The sequence below is a fragment of the Dromiciops gliroides genome, chromosome 4 (genome assembly GCF_019393635.1).
Source record: "Dromiciops gliroides isolate mDroGli1 chromosome 4, mDroGli1.pri, whole genome shotgun sequence".
NCBI classification, from domain to species: domain Eukaryota; kingdom Metazoa; phylum Chordata; class Mammalia; order Microbiotheria; family Microbiotheriidae; genus Dromiciops; species Dromiciops gliroides.
The window spans coordinates 170555177-170581534 of NC_057864.1; the positions used below are offsets into that span (position 1 = coordinate 170555177).

A 26358-nucleotide genomic window follows, 5' to 3' on the forward strand; every position below is an offset into this window, starting at 1 on the left:
CCAAGGCTAGGCAGATAGCGGGCACTGCAGAAGAGGGATCTGACTATAGGAGACAGAATGTTGCTATGTCCCAGAGGAGAAAGTGGCCTTGAGAGAGAGAGAGACAGAGACAGAGACAGAGAGACAGAGAGACACACACACACAGACAGAGACAGAGAGACACGGAGAGACAGAAAGAGACAGAGACAGAAAGAGAGATGATGATGATGATGATGGAAGACTGATGAGATATGATAGGAGATAACGCATCAAACACTTTGTGAACCTTATACCCTTATAGAAATGCTAGCTGTTATTTTGGTGATGCCAGCAGATAGGTGATTGAGGAAAAAGATGGGCAGTGTGTGTGTGTGTGTGTGTGTGTGTGTGTGTGTGTGTGTGTGTGTGTGTGTGTGTGTAGAGGGAGGAAATGAGTATGAAATATGCCAGAACATAAGGTTTCATTACCATATAGTAGGGGGTAGAGGTTCACCCAGTCTTACAGTGACTGGGGTGGAGGGAGACCCTTAGGCAAGGAAGGGGCTTTTGGCATTGAACCAAGGGAGCAGTATGAGGACAGATCAGTTGGGATGATGCCTGCAAGCATCATTTCAAGTAGAAGGGATCCTAGAGGTCATCTGGTCCTAAACCTTCATTTTACAAATGAAGAAACAGGCCCAGAGAGGTTATTTACCCAAGATCCCATTGGTTGTAATGAACAGAGCTGGGATTTGACATGACATCCATTATAACCTCTCTTCTGATTCCAAATCCAGTATTCTTTCCACTCTATCTCATTTCCATACGGAAGGATGATCACCTTTGTTTCTGGCTCTGACCTGGCCACCAAAGAGGTAGCACACTTTTGTTGTTGGTCAGTGGTTTCAGTCATAGTCAACTCTATGTGACCCCATAGACAAGTTTTCTTGACAAAGATACTAGCATGGTTTGCTATTTCCTTCTCCAGTGTGTCCCCATTTTATAGATGAGGAACTAGGCAATCGGGGGTAAGTGACTTGCTCAGGGTCACACAGCTAGTTAAGTATCTGAGGCTGGATTTGAACTCAGGTTTTCCTGACTCCAGGCCTGGTGCTCTATCCACTGCACCACCTAGCATCCCTGAAGCAGAGAAAACCTAGTTAAAAACTGATGAGGGGGGGCAGCTAGGTGGCGCAGTGGATAGAGCACCGGCCCTGGAGTCAGGAGTACCTGAGTTCAAATCCGGCCTCAGACACTTAACACTTACTAGCTGTGTGACCCTGGGCAAGTCACTTAACCCCAATTGCCTCACTAAAAAAAAAAAAAAACTGATGAGGGTTACATTGAATCAAACCACGGAATTACAGAAATCATAAGGACGACCTTAAAATACTGGTTCTGCTACTTACTAGCTGTGTAAATTAGAATGTCACCTTCTTGAGCCTCCCTTTACTTATTTGGAATAAAGTTTGCATTAAATAATCTCTGGGGTCCCTTCCAGCTCTTAATTCCTAAGGTTAACTCAGAAGCAGTTCATGCCACAGTCTTGTCTCTGCAATTAATTAGTAAATGATGACACTTTGGGCAACTTTGGAAAGGAGGGAATTGGATGGTCTAAGATCTTTTGGAAATTCAAACATTTTATGTTCTTTGTTCTACCCTTTGATGATCCCTTAAAGTTCTGACATTCAGTGGTCTCCGGCAACTTTTCGTGTTCTAATGCAGAATAAGCAGAATGATAATGAGAGAGCTGGGCTGACCTGATTGTTTTGCTAATGTTCAGTTTCAGAGTAGGGAAGGGACCTTCTCTCCTAGTAAGGAAGAACTGAATTGTGTAAATCTCTGGTTAGAGCATCTTGAAGTCTACTCTAAGATATGGCCCAGCCCAAGAATAGAGATTCTGATGAATCATGATATTCATTAAACAAAATATTCTGCTCAGGTGCCACAAGAGGGGGGGCCCAAGAAGTAGGGAGGACCCTTGGCATGATTTTTCTTTATTTACTTTGCCCTATAAAAGTTGGCAGTTTCTTTGCTTCAGGGAGGTTGAGATAGTGAATCTCTACCCCGGGCCAACTGCTCTATTGAAATAAACGGGGGGGGGGGGGGGGGGCGGCGGCGCAGCTAGGTGGCACAGTGGATGGAGCACCAGCCCTTGAGTCAGGAGGACCTGAATTCAGGTCCGGCCTCAGACACTTGACACTTGCTGGCTGTGTGACCCTGGGCAAGTCACTTAACCCCAATTGCCTCACCCCCCCCCAAATAAAAAAAATAAACGGAATCCTACTTCTATCTAAATTATTTGGTGTGCAAGTTTAATTCTTTAAATGAGGATATCCAAGAACCAGCCCCTTGTGACACTAAGGTACCTCTCAGTTGTTCCATTTCTCAACTGTTTCCATCCTTATTTAGGAAGACCTGAATTCAAATCTAGCCTTAGCACTTACTAGCTGTGTGACCCTGGGCAAGGCATTTAACCTGTTTGCCAGTTTCCTCATCTGCAAAATGGGGATAATAATAGCACCTACCTCCCAGGGTTACTGAAAGGATTAAATGAGATAATAATTGCAAAGTACTTAGCACAGTGCCTGGCAGATAGTACATACTATATAAATGTTAGATATTATTATTATTATTATGGAAGATTAGGTGGCACAGTGAGTACACTGCTGGCCCTGGAGTCAAGAAGACTCATCTTCTGCAAATTAAAACAACTCTGAGCTACCACCTGACACCTATCAGATTGGCTAAAATGACAAAAAAAGAAGATAATAAATGTTGGAGAAGCTGTGGGGAAATTGGAACACTAATTCATTGTTGGTGGAGCTGTGAACTGATCCAACCATTCTGGAGAGCAATTTGGAATTATGCCCAAAGGGCGATAAAGCTGTGCATACCCTTTGACCCAGCAATACCACTTTTGGGTCTTTTTCCCAAAGAGATCATGGAAGGGGGAAAGGGACCCACATGTACAAAAATATTTATAGCTGCTCTTTACGTGGTAGCAAGGAATTGGAAGTTGAGGGGGTGCCCATCAATTGGGGAATGGCTGGACAAGTTGTGGTATATGAATACAATGGAATACTATTGTGCTGTAAGAAATGATGAGCAGGAGGAGTTCAGAGAAACCTGGAGGGTCTTGCGTGGGGCTGATGATGAGTGAGATGAGCAGAACCAGAAGAATATTGTACACAGTATCATCAACATTGAGTGTTGACCTACTGTGATGGACTATATTCTTCTCACCAATGCAATGGTACAGAAGAGTTCCAGGGAACTCATGATAGAAGAGGATCTCCAAATCCAAGGAAAAAAAAAAAACTGTGGAGTATAGATGCTGATTGAACTATACTATTTCTTTTGTTTTGGGTGCTATTGGTTTTTTTTTTTCTATTTTGAGGTTTTGCATTACTGCTCTGATTTTTTTCTCTTATAACAGGATTAATGTTATTATGTGTATATATATGTGTGTGTGTATATATATATATATCTATATGTATATGTATGTAGATATATAGATATAACCTATATCAGATTACCTGCTGTCTAGGGGAGGGGGGAGGGAGGGGAGAGAGAAAAATCTGAAATTGTAAAGCTTGTATAAACAAAAGTTGAGAACTATCTTTACATGTAACGGAAAAAATAAAATACCTAATATGTAATTAAAAAAAATAAAAAGCTATGGAATAGGCCATAGCATGTTAAATATAAAGGCCTAATAACAGAAAAAAAAAAAAGAAGACTCATCTTCCTGAGTTCAAATATGGCCCCAGACAGTTAGTTATGTGATCCTAGGAGAATCATTTAACCCTGTTTGCCTCAGTTTCCTCATCTGTAAAATGAGCTAGAGAAGGAAATGGCAAACCTCTACAGTATCTTTGCCAAGAAAACCCCAAATGGGGTCACGAAGAGTCAGACGTGACTGAAAAATGACCGAAACAGAGACTGTAATAATAGCTAGCATTTATATGACCCTCTGAGGTTTGCAAAGATGATCAATGGAGGTACAATGGACTCAATTCTTGCTTTTACTGGTGTGTTTCAGGGGTTAATGCACAAGAAAGTCTCAGGACCCCTAGAATTATCATGCTTCAGCTTTCTGACAATTTTCTATGAGAAGATTCCAGTGAGGATGCTAGACAAGATATCCTGAGATAGATTTGGCTTTCAGTTTGCAGGTGAAGGCAAAGGCAGTTCATTATATTTAGGAATTGATTACAAAGCACAATTCTGTTGCAGGAAGGCTATTCCACATACTTTTCATGTATAGGTTTCTTCTACCAATAACAAATGCTATGAGCAACAATAAGACCAATGAACTTTTCTAATTCTGCTAATGTAATGGACCACTTGGCATCGCCTGTAACTCCCTGGCCCTTGGGAGTTGTACATTCCTGAATGTTTCTAAGCAATAACTCATTAAAAAAAATCCAAAAAGAAGAAATGGGACTTTTCCCAAAGACATGGGTTCCAGAATAGGTATGCAATAGGGTCAGCTCACGGTATAATAATATTTAGTTGTTGCAAGCATCCTCATGCTGCTTGGAGAGCAGTGGTCCATTGAAAAAAGGAACCATCTTTAGCCTACGGATATTGTGGTTCTTCATCTCTTTTGTCATGAACATGGGTCTAAATGAGCCATGTTGCTCATTGCCTTTTAGATTGTCAGCTGTAGAGGCAACTTCACTGATGGACTCATTCATTGTCACTGGAGTCAGAGGAAAGATATTCTTTCTCTGCCTGGAACATTTGTAGCATTTATATCATCAAATTCACTATGTTCAACGTCGGATGAATTGGGTAGGCTATTTCTTACTAGCTTTAAAATTTGTTCATCAGAGTCTTTCAGACATTTTATCAGAAAGGATGCAAGAAAAGCCATATGATCATGACAAACCTTCTGTTGTTTTTTTTTGTTTTGTTTTTTAGTGAGGCAATTGGGGTTAAGTGACTTGCCCAGGGTCACACAGCTAGTAAGTATCAAGTGTCTGAGGCCGGATTTGAACTCAGGTACTCCTGACTCCAGGGCCGGTGCTCTATCCACTGCACCACCTAGCTGCCCCATGACAAACCTTCTGACAGAGAGGTGATGAACTTAAAATGGAGAAAGAACCATACATTCTTGGGCACAGCCAGTGTAGGAAATTTGTTTTGCTGAACCTTCTAGTCTTCTTTTCTCCAGTAACATTGGCTTCCTTGAACAAAGATACTCCATCCTTTGGCTATAGCTATTTTCTCTGACTGTCCCCCTTGATTGGGAGGCTCCCCTTCCACAACTCTGCCTTCTGATCCTTTTCCAAGTGTAGAGGGCAGCTAGGTGGTGCAGTGGATAAAGCACCAGCCCTGGATTCAGGAGGACCTGAGTTCAAATCCGGCCTCAGACACTGGACACTTACTAGCTGTGTGACCCTGGGCAAGTCACTTAACCCTCATTGCCCTGCCAAAAAACAAACAAAAAACCAAAAACAAACGGATTGTACACTTCCTTGAAGGGCTTAATTTACTTCTTGTGTATGGTTGTCACTGGTAGTATGCTTCAGATTTTATGCTCACCATGTGCTTCTTTGCTGTTCCCTGGGCCACCCACAATTTTGTTTCTTTGTAGAGAAAGATGTTCCAAGATTCAAGGCCATAAAGGATTCATCATTGGGAGAATATTGATGTTTAAAAAAAAAAGTCTTTGTTTCAGGACGACTGAAAAGACCGTGCAGTTTCTCAGATACCATTTAGCCCATCCTATCCAGGCCTGGATGCATGTTATAACCTGTGGGCAGTCATCTTCCATTTTTTTCTTGGGTGGCTTTAAGCATCTGATCTCTTTTTAATGTCTGTAGAAATGATCAAGACCAGATGGTAAGGACCCAAACCAGCAAATACCATGAAACAAAAAGCCATTTAATAAGTTTAAAAGGTTGTTAATTCACTTATACTTGACACTGAGATCAGGATCATAGATTTGGGGCTGGAAGAGACCTTATTGGCCACCGAGGCCACACCCCATCCCCCATTTGTTGGATGAAGAAACTGAGGCACAAAGACCACTTACTAATCACATCATATTGTTTTCTATTAAACACATTTCATTCCCTTAGCCTCTCCCTTACTTAGAAAGAATGCTTTGGGCATCTGAGAATAAATAAAGTCAGCTTTTCAACTAAATTTTAAGTGTATCTTAGGTACTTTTAAATTCTGCAGTCCTTCTGCATAGACCTATGAGAACATAAGATACAGGGGCTTCAGACATTAAGGATAAGTACAGCAGTAGACAACTGACTTCCCTAGGGTCACTAAACTACAGTCTGAGCCAGGATTCGAACCCAGGTCCTCCTGACTCCAGTTCAGTGCCCTATCCATTCTAGTATGCTGTTTCTGATCTATCAGTTTATATGTATCTGTATTCTTGTTGTTTAGTTGTGCCCGACCTCTGACTTTGTGGATTTTTCTTGGCAGAGATACTGGAGTGGTTTGCTATTTCCTTCTCCAGTGTGTCCCCATTTTACAGATGAGGGACAGAGGCAAATAGGGGTTAAATGTCTTGTCACACAACTGCTGTCTAAGGCTGGATTTGAATTCAGATCTTCCTGACTCCAGGCCTGGTGATTTATCTACTGTACTACCTAGCTGTCCCACGTATCTGTTAACATATTGTTTTATAAGTATTTGCAAGTCTGTATGTACTGTAACGTCAACTAAATTGGAATTTTCTTGGGGAAGATTGTATATTTTATTTTTTTTCTTATCTTCTTCCTCTCCAGACATGTCACATAAACCTACATCCCTCCTCACCCCCAAAGTAGGTAACCTAGAACTCACCATGATAGACAATGTGCACTTATCAAAGCTATTGACTAAATGAATCCAAATCATTTTGGTTATTTTACCTGTGTCTGTAAAGATGTCAAAATATATCGCAAGACCAAAGTTGTTTTTTTTTAAAGGTATGTTTTATTCTCCAGAAGAAATAAGTAACTCATGCCTGAAGTTTAATAAAATGTCTGAATTCACATTTTTGCTGTTTTACTCATACAACACAACAGTATAGACTCAACATAACAAAAGCAGAATGCAGCAGTTAACTGATGGATAGTCAGTGGTATTTCAATTAAATAAATATATATTAATTTACACATCTAAAAATAATAGAAAACAAATGGATCACTTCTGCACTTTACTAGAACAAAGGAAGAAGGGGTTAAAGCCAGTGCTTTACTACTCAATAAATATCTTAACATTATGAAGTGGCCAATTGACCACTGTTCCAGAGAACCCCAAACAAAACCAAAGTGAAACAAGGGAAAAAATTTAATAATGTAAATAAAAAAAAAAATCAAAGGGGAAGTATAAAACTGGGAAGTGAAAATAACTATACACAAGTTGCCAGTCATACAATATTTTATGTTTTCTATTAAACACATTCCCCTTCTCCACCCTGTCTTAGAAAGAACACTTTGGGTATCTGAGAAAAAAGGAAAGTAATTTAGTCTTTCAAACAAATTTTAAGTGCATCTGATGTCCTTCTGCAGACTTATGGGAACAGAAGATGTGGGGGACACAGGCCCTAAAGGCAAGTACAGTAGCAGGTCTGTCAATTTCCTTAAAATACAAATAAAGCCAAACAAATCATATTCTTGGTACTTGTGTCTGGGAATGCACCTTTACAGAGCTGGGGCTTCTGCTTATTTTTCTTAAACTCTATTATGCCATACTCTTATCTCCTCAGATTTGCCAAAATCTCTAAATAAAGTGCAGATTCTTCCTCCTCTGTCAACATTCAGTGTGGGGGAAGGCATGGAAACTTTACCCCTCTCATTGCTCATTTGGGACAAACAAAAATTATGCATTCAGACCTACATTAATATGAAAAATGATACAGCTTTAAAAGTCATTCTATTTAGTGCAATATCAGAATTTCATAATACATATCAAAATAAAAAAAAGTTTATATTACAACTGTAAAGTATTTCCAAAAAAGGGAATACGTTTTCACTTCAGACATGCTGGTAGTTTCTGGGTTTACATGGCAAAGAGGACTTAGCTTCTGAATCACAGTATTTTACAATACCAAGTAAGCTACTGTATTTCAAAAGACAATTACTATATATTTCTGACAGACCTTAAAACAATAAAACATGAACCACTTTGACTGTAAAAATTTTAAAAAATGTTAGTAAATCCACTGCTAAGGATTAAAGAAAACATTTCAGATAGTAAAACAAAAGCTGCTGGTACTTTAAATACAGATAATCTCTTGGAAAAAAAAAAACAAAACAGTCCGACAACTTAAAAATCAATTTTAAATGACTATACTCCAATTTAACTAAAGCTTACAGCAAAGGGAAGTGTAAGTGCCTCAAAATCTATTTCAAATAACTACACTTATTAGGATTTAGGGATGTATCAAGACAGTGAAAGATGAGAGGAATTTGGATATGTACTAATTTTGTAGAAATGTTCTCTGCCTGAGAAATTATAAGTTGATTTTTTTTAGGAGGGGAAGGATTTTAGAATGAACTAGGAGAGTACATGATGAAGTTTTGTGAAATGAAACATCCCTTGTGATGAAAACACTTCTCCTTAAGACCAGGCTCTGTCACTTTGGACTTTCTCAATCAGATTTTCTGCAAGTGAAATTTACTTGTATATACCTGGCTATATGTCCAAAAACTTAAACATACTTTGTTAAAATAAGACAGGAATACTTTTTTGTAGGACACTTTCCCTCCTTAATACACAATAACATCCCATAATACCTTTCCAAGTATCAAATTTTAAAATGATCACTTGAGCGATGCTAGAAATGACACTGGAAAATGGTATGTCTAAGGAAAAAGAATGAATGGATGAACTATTTAAGATATAGGGCTATTTCAAAATCTACTTGGTGATTTTGCTTAAAGAACAGTTTTTAGAAGTTATTTTATGCAGTGGCTTGACTTCTGACTATGGTTGCTTGAGAGAAAATAACAGATGCAGGACAGTTTTGAATAAGAAAAACATTCAATTAACTAGTTCCTTTGTCCCTACCCTTTACACTACTTCAACCCTGTGCACCAAGCACAGGAAAACATGAAATATGCTAGTGGCCCAGGATAGAATTTTGATTATGGAACAAATCATATGCCTAATTTCATTATACTCATACATGATTACTCTGTTCAAGAAAACACAACAAAACCAAGCAATAAGCCAAACCTGTGAAATTCTACCACTTCCATGCTAAAAGTCCTTCACCAAATCTTCCAATGCTACAATCGGGACTCACTCCTTGAAACTCAGAAGAGATAAAGTTAGGACAAGTGAAAAGGGCACATGTAACTTGCTATCTCCCAAAGACAGTATGGACTGGAAATATCAGTAGGTTCAAGAAGGTGTTTAAACCAATTTACAAATGATATATACACTCATCTTCAATTATTAAAAGAAGCTAGGGGTGTTTGGGGTGTCAGGGGTACATTCCTGATATTTTGAGGCTGATGCCAAAGAGAAACAACCATACCTCGTCTAAAAACTGTCAGGACTTGGTCATGACACAATAGGCTAGAGGGAAAGGTGGAAGGCCCATGGGTTCGCAGTTGGAAGCAGCAGCTGGGGCAAAAGCGCGCCCCCTCCTGGACAACTCTGAGAACAGTCCTTTGGTACTATCCTCTCACAGGAGTTTGCCAGGCTAGACAAACAATACGATATTAAAAATGGTTTACAGATGTATCAGTTATCCGAAAGTCACTTGCCAGTGCTTTTCGTTGTTTTTTTTTTTGAGCTCTTAGGAAGGCTATAATTGGAGAACAAGAATATTTAGGCAAGCTGTGGTCTCCCATCCAAGCAAGGGCCCAACTGATACATTTCTTTTTTTGCAAGGCAATGAGGGTTAAGTGACTTGCCCAGGGTCACACAGCTAGTAAGTGTCAAGTGGTTGAGGCTAAATTTGAACGCAGGTCTGCCTGAATCCAGGGCCGATGCTTTATCCACTGCGCCATCTAGCTGCCCTCCCATATAATAAATTTCAATCCAACAGAAGTAGCTACCACAGTATATTAACTGATTAACTGATATGTGCTGTACAAACAGGCACGTATCAGGCAAATAAATAAGTAAAAAAAAAATATACATATATTTCTCATTTTAAACAAATCATAAGATGTAAACACTTATTCATTGTTATTTTTTAAATGGGAGAACATCAAGAACATAATTATTTCAAGATATCTGAGAATGATAAAAATGCCTATTTACCCCATATGCATTTTTTTCTTGGAACTTGCTACTGCATGTAAAATGCATCAATTATTCTGGTTGGGCAGTGCTTGTTTAACAAATTTCACTTGCACATTTTAAAATGTACCTTCAAATTTCAATGTCTCTTTAAATTACCATCCAGAAGAGAGAAGTGACAAGCACAGATTTCCATGGACAGTGAGTTTTAACAGTGCTCATACAAAGTATCTGATTATAGTCCCAATTCATTCCTACTGGTTTTTGGGCTATAAAAATGTTTCAGAGATTCTGAAACCAAACCCTTAAGTTGGGTAACCAATTAAACTATGGTGATTGGCCAGCTGTCTGAAAATGATCCTGTAGTAAAATTTAAAGGGGCCAGTTTTCTTTAATGGCAGTCTTTGTGGATGAATCCTCTGCCTGCCTGATGATATAGGAATCTTCAGTTAATGAATAAAGTGCAGCCAAGTAGATGGACAATTTTATCAGTGCCTAAGATTTCTTTAAAATTCCATGCAGTCCTAGCTTAAATCAGTGCATTTCCACAAAAATGATAGATATGTTTTAAAATGTTCCAATGCTATGAACTAAAAACTGATAAAGGAAAAGAATTTTATTTCTTCAGATCACACCTTGATGCACATAAAATGTGCATACCAGACATTTGCTACCAGAAAAAAGAATGAGACAGTATAGACTTAAAAGTCTATATCCCTGTCACTGAAAAACATACAATGAAAAAAAAATACATTTTGCAAATGGTGTAACTTCTGTAACTTTTAGTTGAAGAGCATATAGTGAAAGTATTTTGCTAAAACTAAGCATTGAACTTTTGCAAGTAACCTAAAGCTTAGCTTTCTTTAGAATGTTCCCCCCCCCCCCCCCAATTCTTACAGTGCTGACAACATTCTAAAGAAACTGAAGAGCGGACTAAGATCTCTACAGTTGGACTTGTGTAGAGGATCACAATTCTTCATCAGTAGCTTCAGTCTCTTGGGTGTGCTCCTCCTGCTCCGATGTGCTGGAAGCGTCGTCATCAGTCTGCTCCCCAGTAAAACACAGCATCTTTGCTCGTGTCTTATGAGTGATGGTGACTATGCAGGGCCCTTGGGCCCAAGGCTCTCCATCTATCTGCATTGGCATCTTTGAGCTCTTCAAAATCAACTAGATTGGGGGAGGGCGGGGTCAGAATTAAAAAAAAAATAAAGTGATCATTAACAGTCCACAGAAGCCTTTACTAACTAATGCTTACCCAACTAGAGCGAACTGTTCCAATAATAGATGTGTTGATCCAGTCTCCAAAAGGAGGCTAGACAACTACTTGTCACACAGGGAATTTATGAGTTAGGTAGGGGTTGGATGATAGTGTCATAGACCCATGGATCCCTTCTCAGAATAATATTTGTTGCTTAACATTCATAATTAAAGAAAGTGCTAAATTTTAGTCAGAGGTTAGTGAAAATAAAGGTCATATTTCCCCCCTGCCCCCTCAAATTCTTCTGAAATTTATCCACAGATCATCGGAGGGCCCATGGGTCCCAAGTTAAGAGCCCCAGGACTTATGTAAATGTTTTTCTATCCAAACTATACTGAAGAATGATGTTATCTAATTTTTTTTTACTTAGGACTCCTCTAGTCTCTGAAGAGGTGGCTCTTGGCAGCTGGGGTTGAGATAGATGGAAAAAGACCAGGAACTTGGGGAAACGAGAGAGCTAGGGTTGGACAAACAGAAGTTAGGTGGGGTTTTTTGTTTGTTCAGAAGTCTTAAGAAGTAAGTTCCTTTGGTAGTGAAGATTTTGTGGACTAGTGGTTGAAGAACCTTATGGTCCCTTCCAACTCTAAGCTTCCATAATTCTGAGGATTTAAGTCCACAAGAGTTCCATATTAACTTTTGTGCTGCTGTTATTGAGTTGTCTCAATCATGTCCGACTCCTCATCCACATATTTCTTTGGTTTTGGTTTTTTTTTTTTTTGCAGGGCAATGGGGGTTAAGTGACTTGCCCAGGGTCACACAGCTAGCAAGTGTCAAGTGTCTGAGGCCAGATTTGAACTCAGGTCCTCCTGAATCCAGGGCCGGCACTTTATCCACTGCGCTACCTAGCTGCCCCCCATCCACATATTTCTACCACAGGTTTGACCATATCATGTCCTTACTCAAGAAATTTCTGTGGTTTTCTATTATCTCTAGGATAAAAGATAACCCCACGTTTGGCATTTAAAGCCCTTCAGAACGTGGCTCTTGCCTATCTTTTCAGATCCAGGATCCCAGCCACACTGGCTCAGCTGAGGACAGTCCATCTCCAGCTTCCATTTTTTTTTTTTTTTGCTAAGTGTGTGTGTGGGGTTGCTACAAACTTGTTCCTCATTCCCTAGAAAGTGCTTTCTTCCTAATTTCTGCCTCTTAGAAAATCATCCACTCCTTGGCCCACAAGTACAGCCACTGAAACCTGTCTTTTCGATCTCCACATCTCTCCCCCCTGAGCCTTCCCTCTCTTCACACAGCTTCCATCCTAGTTCAGGCCAAGTTCACCTCTTGCCCAGACAACTGCAACAGCCTCCATCCTGATCTCTCCAATTTACCTTTCACATGGCTGCCAAATGGATTTTCCTAAAACACAGGCCTGGCCCTATTATTCTACTACACAAGTTCTAACTGCTTCTTTTTACCTCCAGGACCAAATATAAAGCTCTCTGTTTGGTGTGTAAAACCCTTTCCAACTAGGCCCCAACCTACCTTCCCAACCTTATCAGGCACTTCTCCCCCCTCATGCATGTTACGATCCAGACAAACTGGACCCCGTGAGTGTCCCCCCCACCCTCCCATGACGGTTAACCCCTTTCCCATCTACAAGTCTTTGCACTGGCTGTCCCCATCGTTCTGCCCTGCAGAATGCTTAAAATGCTGTTTTCTTTAAAGCATTCAGAAACATGAAGCCTTTCATAGCCTCACCAGCTGCTGTCCCCCCTCCCCCATCACCCTATTTTTATTTTGTACTTGTTCATATGTAGAAATGTTACTATCTCTTTCAACAGATTGTAAACTCCATGGGAGAAGGGCCTGTTTCCTTTTAGTCTTTGTTTTTTCGTTTGTTTGTTTGTTTGTTTTTTGTGAGGCAATTGGGGTTAAGTGACTTGCTCAGGGTCACACACTAATAAGTGTCAAGCGTCTGAGGCCAGATTTGAACTCAGGTACTCCTGAATCCAGGGCTGGTGCTTTATCCACTGCGCCACCTAGCTGCCCCCTTGTCCCTCCTTTTAGTCTCTGTATTCCCATAGCCTAGGACAGTGCTCAGACTCTCTGGTTCACTTCAAGGTCCAACTACAGTGCTATTTTCTACAAGAGGCCTGGAGGCCTTTCTGGATTCTTGCCCTCCCCCACTCATTCCTTTGCATTTATTTTGTATATATTTCACATTTTGCTTATGTATTTTCTCATGATTTCCCTCTTCATGTTTGTGCTGGTTTTGTTAACTAGAGTGTAAGCCCTTCGAGGTCAGGGGCTGTGTCTGCAGTGCAGGGTAACAGACCCAGTCAATGTTAAGCAGCCACAGTCACTGAGTTAGAACCACCACTTTTATGTTTTCTATCCCATGTTATGTCCTGCCCTCTCCCCCACTCTGCCCCAGGCCTAACCCTGACACCTCCTTGCAGGACAGAAGCCACCTTGGACTCTGAAGGCCAAGCCAGGGGCAAATGGGTAGCTCCTACAAGCTGGAAAGGCCCCAGGGCCACGCCTGCTGAGGCTCTGCTTGGCACCACACAGCATTTCATGAAGGCCAGCAACAAGAGAAGAGAACCCACATCAAAAAAATTACTGAGCCTTCAAGTACTTGCAGAGAGAGTGACATTACTTTAAGAAAGGAATACTTAAGAGTGATCTTAAGCAGTTAAGAAATGAATATGAATAAGTCTATTCCATTATACTCACCCGGACAGTATGTGCCTGTCCTATTCGGACAGGATTAGCCAATTTCACTTGAATTTGAGCACAGTGGAAAGACCCATACACTCCAACTACTTCCAATAACCCATCGTCATGCCTAAAAATGGGAAAAGCAAACAGTGACTATACAAGACTATAAAATAAAGTGCACTTTGCCAATTGCAGTTCAAGGCAATGTCTGATTTTGACAGGCTAGCAACATATAAAATTATATCAACTTACCACTATTATTAATCTACCTCTATTCATAAATAAGATAGACAAACTGAAAAAGAAATCTATAAGGGAAAATATTTTTCAACTCAGGATGGATATAGGACTGGCCCTGGATTCAGGAGGACCTGAGTTCAAATCAAGGCTCAGACACTTGACACTTACTAGCTGTGTGACCCTGGGCAAGTCACTTAACCCTCATTGCCCCACCAAAAAAAAAAAAGCCACTGACAGGGTGGCATGAAGGATGAATTTATATACCTGGCTAGAGGATAAGTCTCATCTCCCATTCCTTCCCACAGTCTGCAGCCGCCTCCCCAGTATCCAATATTGAGAACTATGATTCCTTCCAAATTCGGCAGATCTACTCGCTCACCGTCCAACTCTAGCTTTAAAGAGATACAACATGTAGTGAGTAACTAAGAGATAAACTGCCCCCAGATGTACCTGATTAAGAGTCATTCTTAAAAAACAAAATAAAAAACACCCAAAATCTTTGTCCATAATATATATGGCATAATTACTGTTTATTACGATTATGGGGAGAAGAAGGTGACATGATGGATAGAAGACTGGTCTTGGAGCCAGGGTGACCTGGGTTCAATCTCCACTTCTGATATATGCTGGCCCAACCCTGAGAAATCACAACCTCTAAATGCTCAAGGCAACTCTCTTAGTCTGTAAGTTACAGAGAAAATGCCAACCTGAACCAGCAGAAATCATAAGCCTGGTTCCTATCCCTATCTATAAAGAAATCCATGGGAATTTTCATTGGTATTGCACTGAATCCATTATTAACTTGGAAAAAACTGACATTCGAGAGAGGGAGAGAGAGACAGAGAGATATTATATTTACTACCTGTCTAAACTATCTTTGTGTTAGGCACATGCTTCTAATTGGTCAGGGGTTCCACTTAACACTTGGAATACCCAAACTAGTCTAAGGATATTGCTTGATGAGTTTTACTCAAGATGAATGAGTGTCTGAGGACTATACTTCTTATTGAGCATGCTACAGTAGGGATTCCTTTTGCACATGGCTTGGATTAGGTTAAGTGCTGAGATTCATTTCAACTCTCAAATTCTGTAATATATTTTCTTTGCTTAACTGATGTATAGCTTCAAAAGTTGTACAAGTTTGTTGAGCAGCTATTACGTAATATATGAGGCATGGTCATTGTCTATAACACTAAACACACATGCAATAACCAGAAGCAATTTAAGTCAATTTAAGTATATCTAACAAAGTACCAAACTGTGTAACCACAAAGTACTGTCAATGTTCAGAAAAAAGGGAGATAAACAATAAGAAAAATCTCAGAGGATTACTAACAACTTCTATAGTCAATAAACTTTGTTTACATTTTTTACTTTGTAAAAAGGATAAGTACCCAGATATTTATGGTCCCTGGGAATCTAGATATATTGGGGATGCAAAAACTTTGCATTTTTGGACAGAACTCTAAGGGGGGAAAAAAACCCCAAACCTGAAAAGGAAGGAATGTGAATGTCTTACCTCAACTTTTTTATTCAGATCTTTACATTCTTGTACTAAACAATCTTTGGTTCCATAGAATAAATAAACAGCCTTTGGAAAAATGAAAGAGAACATAACATTAAACATGTGATGAGAACTTTAAATACTAAAACACTACATTAACCTTGCCTCCTTGATGTGTGATGAAAGGGAGGAGACACTATAATAAAAATGTTCTCTGCCATACTGAGTCTCCTCCAGTGTAATTCCAGTTCATCACCACCCTCCTCCCCAGGGGAAAAAACACCCCCCCCCCCAATCAACCCAAGAGGCCTTTCTTAAAAAGGAAAGATTCTGGATGAAGAATTTAAGCATGGCTTGGGATGGAGGAATGGAAAGATGAAATAAGCTTTAATGTATTGTTATGTTTTCTTTAGTTTGGAAGTGCTGGCAAACTCTGGAATGGCAGGTTAAAGGACCACTCTTTAGTAAAACACTAACTAACTTTCCTTAGCTGTTTTGGTGGCTTCACCTTTAAAGTCCCTGAGACTTGTATCCCCAGCGTCTATCAAAGTGCCTGGCACACAGTAAGCATTTAATAAATATTTGCTGATTGAATAACTGTTTATTTTGATTCATTGATTTTCACTTGGTTTTCTACTTCAAAAGGCCCATATAAATTTATGCATCAAACTGTATTTTAAATGAAGTAGCAAATCGCTTCACTCTAGTGAATCTGTCATTGGTTTTGAAGGTAGAGAGCTGAAGTGCTTGAGAAGGTAGGATAATTTGAAATCTTGCAAATACTCAATCACCTTTGTAATAAAAACTGTCAAAAGGGAAGGTTTAAACAGATGGTACATGAATGCAATGGGATATTACTACTGTAAGAAACAATGAATATAAAGAAAAAGGGAGACTTACATAAACTGTCATGTAAAATGAAATAATCGGCACCAAGAAAACAAGAAACACAAAGACTATAGTGATGAAAATGGAAGGAGCTACAACAAAACTATTAAAACCGAATACTCTGGAATTATGATGGCCAAACTTGGCCCCAAAGAAGAGTTATGAGCAAGCACTTTCTTCCCTTTCTTAGCAGAGATGAGACATGGCACATGCTGCCAGGCTTGACTGACATATGGGTTAATTTTGCTTAACTGATGTTTTTCCCTCCTTTGGCTTTGGTGGGAAAGGGTGGGATATACTAGGAAACAAAGGGGACGTAAAAATAAGATATCAATAAATTTTTTAAAAAAATGGTTTTAAAAATGTGTAGCATGACAAAGAAAAATGATTTTGCATTTATTTTGTACATTCTGTTGATCAGGCTTTGAAGGTCATATTGAAAACTTCCAAACAAATTGATTTTATGAGGAAGTTAAAGGAATAATTCTGTCTAATGGCCATAGCAAACAAGATGTCTCTATTTTTACTGTGATATTTTTGTCACTTCAACAAAAATGTTTTTTCCCCCCATCAGTAAAGTAAATGTTGCTTCACCAAAAAGTTCTTTTGGTTAAAATTTAATAGTTTTTTTTTTTTTAGTGAGGCAATTGGGGTTAAGTGACTTGCCCAGGGTCACACAGCTAGTAAGTGTTAAGTGTCTGAGGCCAGATTTGAACTCAGGTACTCCTGACTCCAGGGCCGGTGCTCTATCCACTGCACCATCTAGCTGCCCCTTTTTATTGATTTTTGTTGGCATCTAGTCAGAACAAGTTATGAACAAAATATGCTAACTTTTCACTTTAAATGATTGGATGGTTGTTATAAATTACATTGGACTTGATGGAAATTTCCCCCTTTATTTAAACACTTCATTTGACAATCTCAAATGATCACACACATTGCAGAATGAGTACAAATATTTTTATGAGTTAATTCACTACTTCAAAGGATGCCAAACAAGAATGGAACTGTTTATTTTTACTGTACCTTCAGCAATAAGCAGGAAATGTTATTTTATCCAACACACCTTATTAATAATTCTGCTAGAAAACAGGGATGGCGTCTTCTCACGGTGAGCATGAAAATTTAGTGCCATGAGAGCATCAGGTCCGACAGAAAAATAGTTGTTCATTGTGAATACCTGCCAAAAAAAAAAAAAAGAATAGTAGTACACTGTTCTTCAGCCCAAGATGTCACCCACTCCAGCATGTGAGGATTCAGTCCTCATGCCTACTGAATATAGTAATACTTGCAATGTTTGCTCTTTGTGTGAGACATGTATACACTGAATCACAGAGTTTTAAGGCTGGGGGGGAACCTTTGGGATTGCCTAGTCTATCTTCCTCCCTTTACAGAGCAGGAACCTAAGGACCAGAGAGGAAAGGTGACCTGTGCAGACCACAAAGACAGTAAACTGAGACATCTGAGCAGTGGCTCAAAAACCAACGATCACCTACCGCACATCTCTGAAGAGCACCAACCATACCTTTGGCTTCCTTAAGCTGTAATATCCTCTCTTCGTTATCTGCACCTTCCACCTAAAAACAAGAAAAAGAAATGGCCCATGGTGCTTTTCATCCACAACCATGGAGAAGACTAGAGAGTGAAGCCTCCTCTATTACTTAACACAGTGTCTGAGAAGAGGCAGGAAGGTCACGCATGCTCACTGGAACAACCATGAGCCCACAAACCCTAAACACAACTTCCCATCCCCACTCAGCATTCACACAGTCTCTCTTTGCATGAGAACCATATAGCGGACATCCATTCTGTAGACATGGAGATGTACAAATGACATCACCCAACCCTAGCTGGCCTTCGGTGCTCTCTGACAACCCCCCAGTCTAAACTTCCTGGTTAAAATATTTATTCTAAACCTTGAGTTCTCACATGACCATTTTAGTTCTCCCTGTATGGCTCTGTCTCCTCTTCCAAAGAGTAAGACCATCCCCTATGATGACTGCTGTAGTTTCCTTCCTTTCCCATCCATTTTTCAAAGCTCAGGATCAGTACCTGCTCCTCCCTTCTTCCTGCCGCTTCCACAAAGAGTTACCCCAGCTGGTCCCTCTGAGGCTCCTCCCTCGGCCCCATTCCTTTCCCTTCCCTTCTGGGTAAAGCGGATACTCCTCTGCCCGACTTTTAAAGCAGTCTGGCCCCACTTTGTTTCCAGCCTTAGCTTACACTCCTTGATTTCACAAACTCAATGTTCCAGCCACCCTGGTATTCCTCTTGATGTCTCACATGCTCTTCTATCTCTGTGGCTTTGTGGGACCTCTGAGACCACCTTGCCCAATCGATACCAGGTTGAGAATCTCTTCTACCTTACTGATTAGTGTTCAACCAGTCTCTGTAAGAAGACCTCCAAAGATGGGGAACTGACTACATCCCAAGACAGTTCATTTCACTTTTGGATGGCTTCCATTTAAGATGACATTTTCCTTCCTTCAGGCCTGAATGACTTCATCTGTTGCTCTGAGTTCTGCCTTCTGAAGCCAAACAGAACAAATCTAATTCCTCTTTTTCATGATAGCTCTTTAATTACCTGAGTCGTCACATCCCTATCTTGGGTTCCTCTTCTTTAATTCCTTCAAATATAAATATTCTTTCTATAGAATGGGCTCCAGTCTCTGCTCAGAATGTATTCTATCCCTTCTTTGCTTACTGAAATCCTACTTACCTTTTGGGGGATGTTAAGGGCTAAAATTCTAGCTAAACTGTCTAAAATATCTAATGAGTGGTCGCCAATAAATTATAAGCTTTAGCAAGAGTTAAACTTTTAAGCATTTATTAAGGAGAATAAGAATTTGGTAAAGAGAGAGAAAAAGGCCTAGATTCCTATCTATTAAAGGGAGAGCACATTTCTAGCTCCGCTCTCCACCAGAGTCCAGAGGAAAGAGAGTGAGACCGAGCGCCAGTCTCTTCCTTCCTCCTCCCACTAGTCCGCGTCACTTCCTGAAGCCTGGTCTTGCCCTCAAAGACCTTTGCTTCATGGGCAGAACTCTTCTACAGTAAGTATCCAGCAGGTGGCGTCATTCCAATCGTTACAGGGAGGTGGGGGAGCCGGCACAATGAAGGTTGATTGACTTGCCCAAGGTCACACAGCTAGTGTCAAGTGTTTGAGCCTGGACTTGAATTCAAGTCCTCCTGAATCCAGGGCTGGTGCTTTATCCACTGTGCCACCTAGCTGCCCCCCTACTAACCTTTTTTTTTTTGGCAGGGCAATGGGGGTTAAGTGACTTGCCCAGGGTCACACAGCTAGTAAGTGTCAAGTGTCTGAGGCTGGATTTGAACTCAGGTCCTCCTGAATCCAGGGCTGGTGCTTTATCCACTGCGCCACCTAGCTGCCCCCCCTACTAACCTTTTAAAGCCCAATTCAAAGGGTATCTTCTCTGAACCCCAAGTCTTAACAGCTCCCTCCTATGGATTTCACATAGCACCAAATCTGGAAAGTCTCTAATGCTCTTGGTATGAACCATCTATTTTGGGCTTATCTGTGCTTCTGCCTTTTTTTTCTCCTTAAGTTCCATGAAAGTAAGCCCATGTCTTATTTAAATTTTCCATCTTTCAAGAAATGAGTACAGTTTTTCAATAAACATCTGAATAGTCTCATTATTATGTCTTAATATGTAAAACAATTCTGTGGTACAAAGTTTGCAGCATTTTTGTTCATGTATTTGAAAAAGTATTTTGAATGTACACTTTCTCTTAATGATTCACTCTTTTCTCTCTGGGGTTACTTTTAAACATACTCAAATCTTAATAGTAAGTGTGCCTGGTGTGCTGCTGCTCAGTGCTGAAATTATAGTTTACTTATTGTGGCTAAAGTTCTTTAGATTTGAATGGCAACAATACTCCCAAAGCTCCCTTGTTCCTTACCGATCTAGTTCAACTCCATCTGCTTCCATTACATTTCTTAAGATCTGTGCCACCGGAATTTCACCAGCGTATCCTGCACCCCAGCCCAGTGTATTGGCTAGATCGTTGCCTGTTCCGAGAGGCAAGATCGCAACCTGTGGAATGTACTGTTCTTGTCCCTGGAATTTAGAATGGACAGAGTTTAGGTTTCTTATTAGATTATTTCTAGGGTTGCCATGTTTGACAGAATTCAAAGTTCAAAATGATAAGGTTAATGCTACAAGCCATATCACTGTGCTAAAGTATATACTAAGAAGGAAACAAGGGGCAGCTAGATGGCGCAGTGGATAGAGCACCGGCCCTGGAGTCAGGAGTACCTGAGTTCAAATCCGGCCTCAGACACTTAACACTTACTAGCTGTGTGACCCTGGGCAAGTCACTTAACTCCAATTGCCTCACAAAAAAAAAAAAAAAAAAGGAAACAGGGAAAAAACTTAGAAGACTCAAAATTCACCTGTGTCCTTTTAAACTAAAGCTATTCTTCTATTCTATATCAACACAGCTTTAAATTCCTTTCTCCTTTAATAAATTTTATTAATATAGGATGATCCATATTCTGATAGGAAACTAGTGTATCAATTTCTATATCCCTGACACTAAAGTGGCCCTTTGGGAAGGAGTCCCATTACAGTAGCCTTTTTTTTTCTTTTTTGCTGGGCAATTGGGGTTAAGTGGCGTGCCTAGGGTCACACAGCTAGTAAGTGTTAAGTGTCTGAGACCAGATTTGAACTCAGGTCCTCCTGAATCCTGGGCCAGTACTCTATCCACTGTACCACCTAACCGCCCCTCTAGTAGCCTTTGAAGTCAGGTAGTCTCAGGACCCTAAAACACATTTAAATACCTTGATCTTCATTTCGTCAATTGCATCTAGGACCCAGCCTACGGTGCCATCCCCACCACATACAAGGACTCGGGCAGAATTATCAGGAAGCAGAATGCAAAGCTGCAAGGCCTTGGAGGGGGGAACTTCGGTCAGATCAAAAACCTTTAGAGACAGAAGAAGCACAAAGATGATTTTGTAAATCAATATCTTTCAAATTTGAAGATGACTCACTGACAGTGATTTATATTCATATGTCCAGGTGTGGCTAAAAAGGGTTTTCTTTTGTTTGTAATTGCAGCTACTGATAGGAAATACAATGCATTGCCCCATCCCTGTTGCCCAGATCTTGCTCATAAAACTATGCTATGCCCATGTATTTTTATCCCTATCCTAAAATATTTCAGTTTAGAGATGTGGCTTGTAAATCATGGGCAGGAAATATTTAGAGTATGGTACATATAATTTGGCCGGACACCATGAATGGATAAGGAACAGGGCCCAAAACTGAATCAGAAGGAAAGAAACATATTAGATTGCCTTTGGGAAACTGAACAGGGAGTCTAATGACTCGAAGCTTGTCCATGAAAAAAACCACCACTCACCTTTTAAATTTCAACATTCTTCTAGCAATATCATGCAGCTATAAATCATAAAATGCTACAGTCTGAGAAGAATGAGAGTTTTGGGGCATCCAAAGGGCAATGGAGAGATGCATGGTGGGAATCAGTAGATTGGAACACATTACCAATCACTGCACAGAAAAAGTGGTGCCAAGGATTTCATTAGAAAGATGTATGTCCTGAAAAAGAGGTGGGGTGGCCACAGAGTATGAGAAAGGGATAACCAATGGCAGTCAGCCTGGGAACTCCACTGGCAGCCACCCCATGTCCAGAGATGGAGCAGAGAGGCCAAGCCCTTTGTGGGGGTCTACACAGAACAAGGTGTGGATAAAATTGCTATTTGCTCTGTTAGAAAGAGGTGCCTCACTGATGAGAGCACAGATCCATTAAAATAAAGTGAGTTCAAAGACCATCTTTATAGCTTTGCTGTTATCTGAATGATGTACTTTGGTTTTTCACAACTAAGGATGGCAGCACATAATTACAAGCAAGACTCCATACTCTAAAATTAATCACAGAGTTCCTTTGTACTCATTATTCACATCTATAATGAAATGGCGAATATTTATAAAGGCTAACAGTGTTTCTGAGAACAATAACTTAACAATTAAGACTTTTCCAACAGTTACCTGGACTGGGTTTAGTAGAATCTTAAATTCTCCCAGTAGGGCATCCCCCATGTTATTTCCACTACGAGTATTGGCTAAGATGATTATTGGAGTCCACTGAGTTCCCAAGGATAAGGTTATCTATAGAAAGAAAAACATACAAAGAAATAGGTGTAACAGATAAGAGGGAGTAAGAACTGAATTCTCCATTCCCTTCTATCATAAAACCTGTTCTTTTGAAGTGATCATTGCTATAGTGTGCTGAGAAGTAGATGTAGAATTCTCAGTACCAACACCATAGCATACTAGCATAGCTCTTAGAAGGAGAAAAGACCTGGAATGAACTTCCCAGACAATGAAGAAATCATGTTTTGTTAGCCCTGATAAATGGTTTCCAGAATCTTAGGAATATTCTGAAGACAGTATAGCTTACTGAATCATGAATGAATGAAAAAAGGATTTATTTGGTATGGTACTGTGATAATGAGGTGGCCTGTCTCCATGCTGGACCACTCAAATTGTTAAATTCTTCTGTATTGTGACTCCAAAGCTACCTCCCTCTGACTTTTAGCCACTGTCCTAATTTCTCCTTGGGAACTTCAGGGAATATAGCTCCTTTTTCATACAATAGTGCTTCAAATAGGAAAGACTGCTCTATTATTCTTCTCATTAGCCTCATTATTCTTCCCTTAGCCATCTCATACTCCAGTGTGAACACCCCAGTTAACTTGTTCCTCATGACATGGTTTCCAGACCCATACCATCTCAGTCACTCCTTCCTTCGATGTCAGCACACCTCTTAAAATGTGGCAACTGAACTGAACACAATATATACTAGGTGTTGAAAGGCCACTACAATGAACAGAAGTTCTTAACTTTTTCTGTGTTATGACTGTTATGCCAACAAAAAGTTTTGGCAGTCAGGTGAAGCACATGGATCCTTCTCAGAATATTGTTTTTAAAATGCATAAAATAAAATACATGGGGACTACCTAGGAAACTAACTACATTGAAAATGATCAAAATATGTGTGTGTGGAGGGGAAATGTTCATGGACTGTTGGTTGAGAATCCCTTATGCAAATACAGTAGAAGGTTACTTTTATTTCCTGTGATTTAACCATTTCCCCCCCTTTTCTATTTCTCTTCTTCAGAGATGTATCCCCTATGACTCTAGGTCACAGCTTTGCTCAGTAATTCTTACCTTTGAGCTGATGACAAACCATGATATTTCTAGTCATCCCAAAGAATGTTGCAAAATATCTATTTTTTATAAACATACACATTTGGTAGCATCTGTAGTTGCTAAGAGGGCTAGCCTTGGAATTAGGATGATGAGGGTTCAAGTTCTTCCCCAATATTCACTGGTTGTGGGAACCTAGCTTAGTCATTTGACTTCTAAGTACCCTAGGTAACTCTCTAAGACTCTAAGTTGTTCTGTGATTGTATCTTTCCTAATGAATGTAGTAAAACTTTAAACATAGAAAAGACTGTGGGCATTTTGGTCCTCAGGTTCAGACAGAAGACTGGCCAGGAACTTACAATGTAAAGCCTGATGCTGAACCTTTGCCCTAACACTAGCTCATAGTAGAGCATTTCAGAGAGCTATTTCGACAGGAACTGTAAGTACCTTTCCATAATCAGTTTTTTTGTCCTTACGCATCTTACTGATTTCACTCAAATAACCTGGGGGAATGATGAGGCTTCTGAATTCTCCAAAATCACACTTTTCATCCTTTAGGCTTTCCAAACAATCATCATGTACTGTGTGTTGACACCAAATGCACCTGTGGAAGAGAATATGAAGAAATTAATGGCAGTGACTAAATCTCAAATACTTTCATTGAATTAAATGGACAATTATTATTATTATCATTTTTTTGGTGGGGCAATGAGGGTTAAGTGACTTGCCCAGGGTCACACAGCTAGTAAGTGTCAAGTGTCTGAGACCGGATTTGAACTCAGGTCCTCCTGAATCCAGGGTCGGTGCTTTATCCACTGTGCCACCTAGCTGCCCTCTAAATGGACAATTATTATTGGACTGTTCATCAACTGTGTCTCTCTTCTGATTAAAATAAATCTATTACCAAATTGGTATAAATTGTCACAAGAATTTTGTAAAAACAGCTTCTAAATACCTAGAAATACCTTGAAAATAGTGGAATACCATAGGATGTTTACATGTTTCAACTTTTGTGATACTGAAAAACAGATCAATCTAGGGAGAATAAAACACAGTCAACTTTCAGCTATTCAGTGATGGGGAAGAGATAAGACAAGGTTAAAAACTGACAATTCAGTAAACTTCAAGGTGAAATGAGAGAGAAGTTTACATGCAGATTCTTTCCTAGGTTTGTCACACCTATTGTGACCTAAAACCCTAAGCCATTGGGATGAAGGTCCCAGATTTCCATTCAGAAAAAAGTCACAAAGTAGACTGAACTCTACAAAGAGAGGCATAAGAATCAGTGGTGAAGAAAGGGGGAAAAATGAATGAGGCTTCACTCTGAACATAACTCTCATTTTTTTCTGTTAGAATTCTGGAAACATGAGGTCAGGAGCAGTGCTTTATTGCACATAGTAGGGAACTAGCATTTTTCTATGACCTGAAAAAAGAAACTTGGGAGTAACTTATAGAGCAGCTTTGTGTTTGATCTGAGTGAAAGCAAGATTTGGGCAATTATTGGAAAAGATTTAAGCTTTTTCTTGTAAAATGGCAGTATAATAATACCATTCTATATTTTACTATTATTAAAATGATAGTAGAAGTTTTCGGCCTTCAAACGTGCATAAAATGTCAAACTCTCAAGATTTTTTTCCCTAGTTCATTCTTTTTTTTTTTTTAAGGGAAGCAATGATAGTGAAATTAATCAAATGTGTAAAAGGTACATTTTTTTTTATCTGACATTACTTACTTTCTTTTACCAAAGTATCTATTTCCATAAATTCCTTTGAATAATTATGCATGACAACTTGCTTTGATCCAACAAGCATCTGAATTGCCTCTTACAGGTAAGGTGAGAGGCAATGTGGTTTTAATGCATTGGGAGGGCATCCTGGCAGGCAGCTAATCCTGAGATTGAGCCCTGCCCCTGACCCATTTGGCCTGAATGGCTTTGGTCAAGTTTCCAAACGTCCTGAAGCCCCAATCATCTAATCCTCAAAGACTAAGTTGCTGATTAGTTACTAATGCAACTTATATATACAGATCTAAGTATAAGCAAGATAATAAGGTAATTAAAAACGGCTTCTGGTAGGAGGAAGCACATAATTGTGTCGTAAAGGCAGAGATTCTGATGGGCAGGTAAGGTCAAGGTCTATTCCACTGTGACGGGATAGCCCGGGGAGAGGCCCAGAGATGGGAGGGAGATGGATCAATGGCCAAGTTTGGGGAACAGCAAGTAGGCCCATTTGGCTGGTTGCAGAGTAATATACAATCATACTGGAAGGGTACAGTGAAGTCAAAAGTATGATGGGCATTCAATTCCAGGCTGTGAAGTACTTAAAGGTAATAGGGAGCCAATGAAGGTTCTTGCTCAGAGAGTGCTGTGATCAGGCTTGTACTTTAGGAAAATTATTCTTGTAGCTTGAAGAGTTCATTTAAATTTTCTAAAAGTTTCTCCTAAACTCATAACTATT

General features: G+C 39.8%; 1 protein-coding gene across 1 annotated transcript in view; it reads right to left on the reverse strand.

Annotated features, from left to right (window-relative positions):
* Positions 1-6891: 6891 nt before the first annotated feature.
* Positions 6892-26358, reverse strand: part of DGKE (diacylglycerol kinase epsilon) — a 28608-nt gene continuing 9141 nt past the window's right edge. The window contains exons 3-12 of the mRNA XM_044000297.1: positions 24350-24506; positions 22742-22861; positions 21511-21654; positions 20631-20788; positions 18241-18292; positions 17782-17895; positions 15843-15914; positions 14588-14715; positions 14099-14210; positions 6892-11334 (exon numbers count right to left, since the gene is read on the reverse strand). Coding sequence (XP_043856232.1) covers positions 11134-11334; positions 14099-14210; positions 14588-14715; positions 15843-15914; positions 17782-17895; positions 18241-18292; positions 20631-20788; positions 21511-21654; positions 22742-22861; positions 24350-24506 — 1258 coding nt within the window. The 3' untranslated portion in view covers positions 6892-11133. The remainder of the gene's footprint in view (positions 11335-14098; positions 14211-14587; positions 14716-15842; positions 15915-17781; positions 17896-18240; positions 18293-20630; positions 20789-21510; positions 21655-22741; positions 22862-24349; positions 24507-26358) is intronic.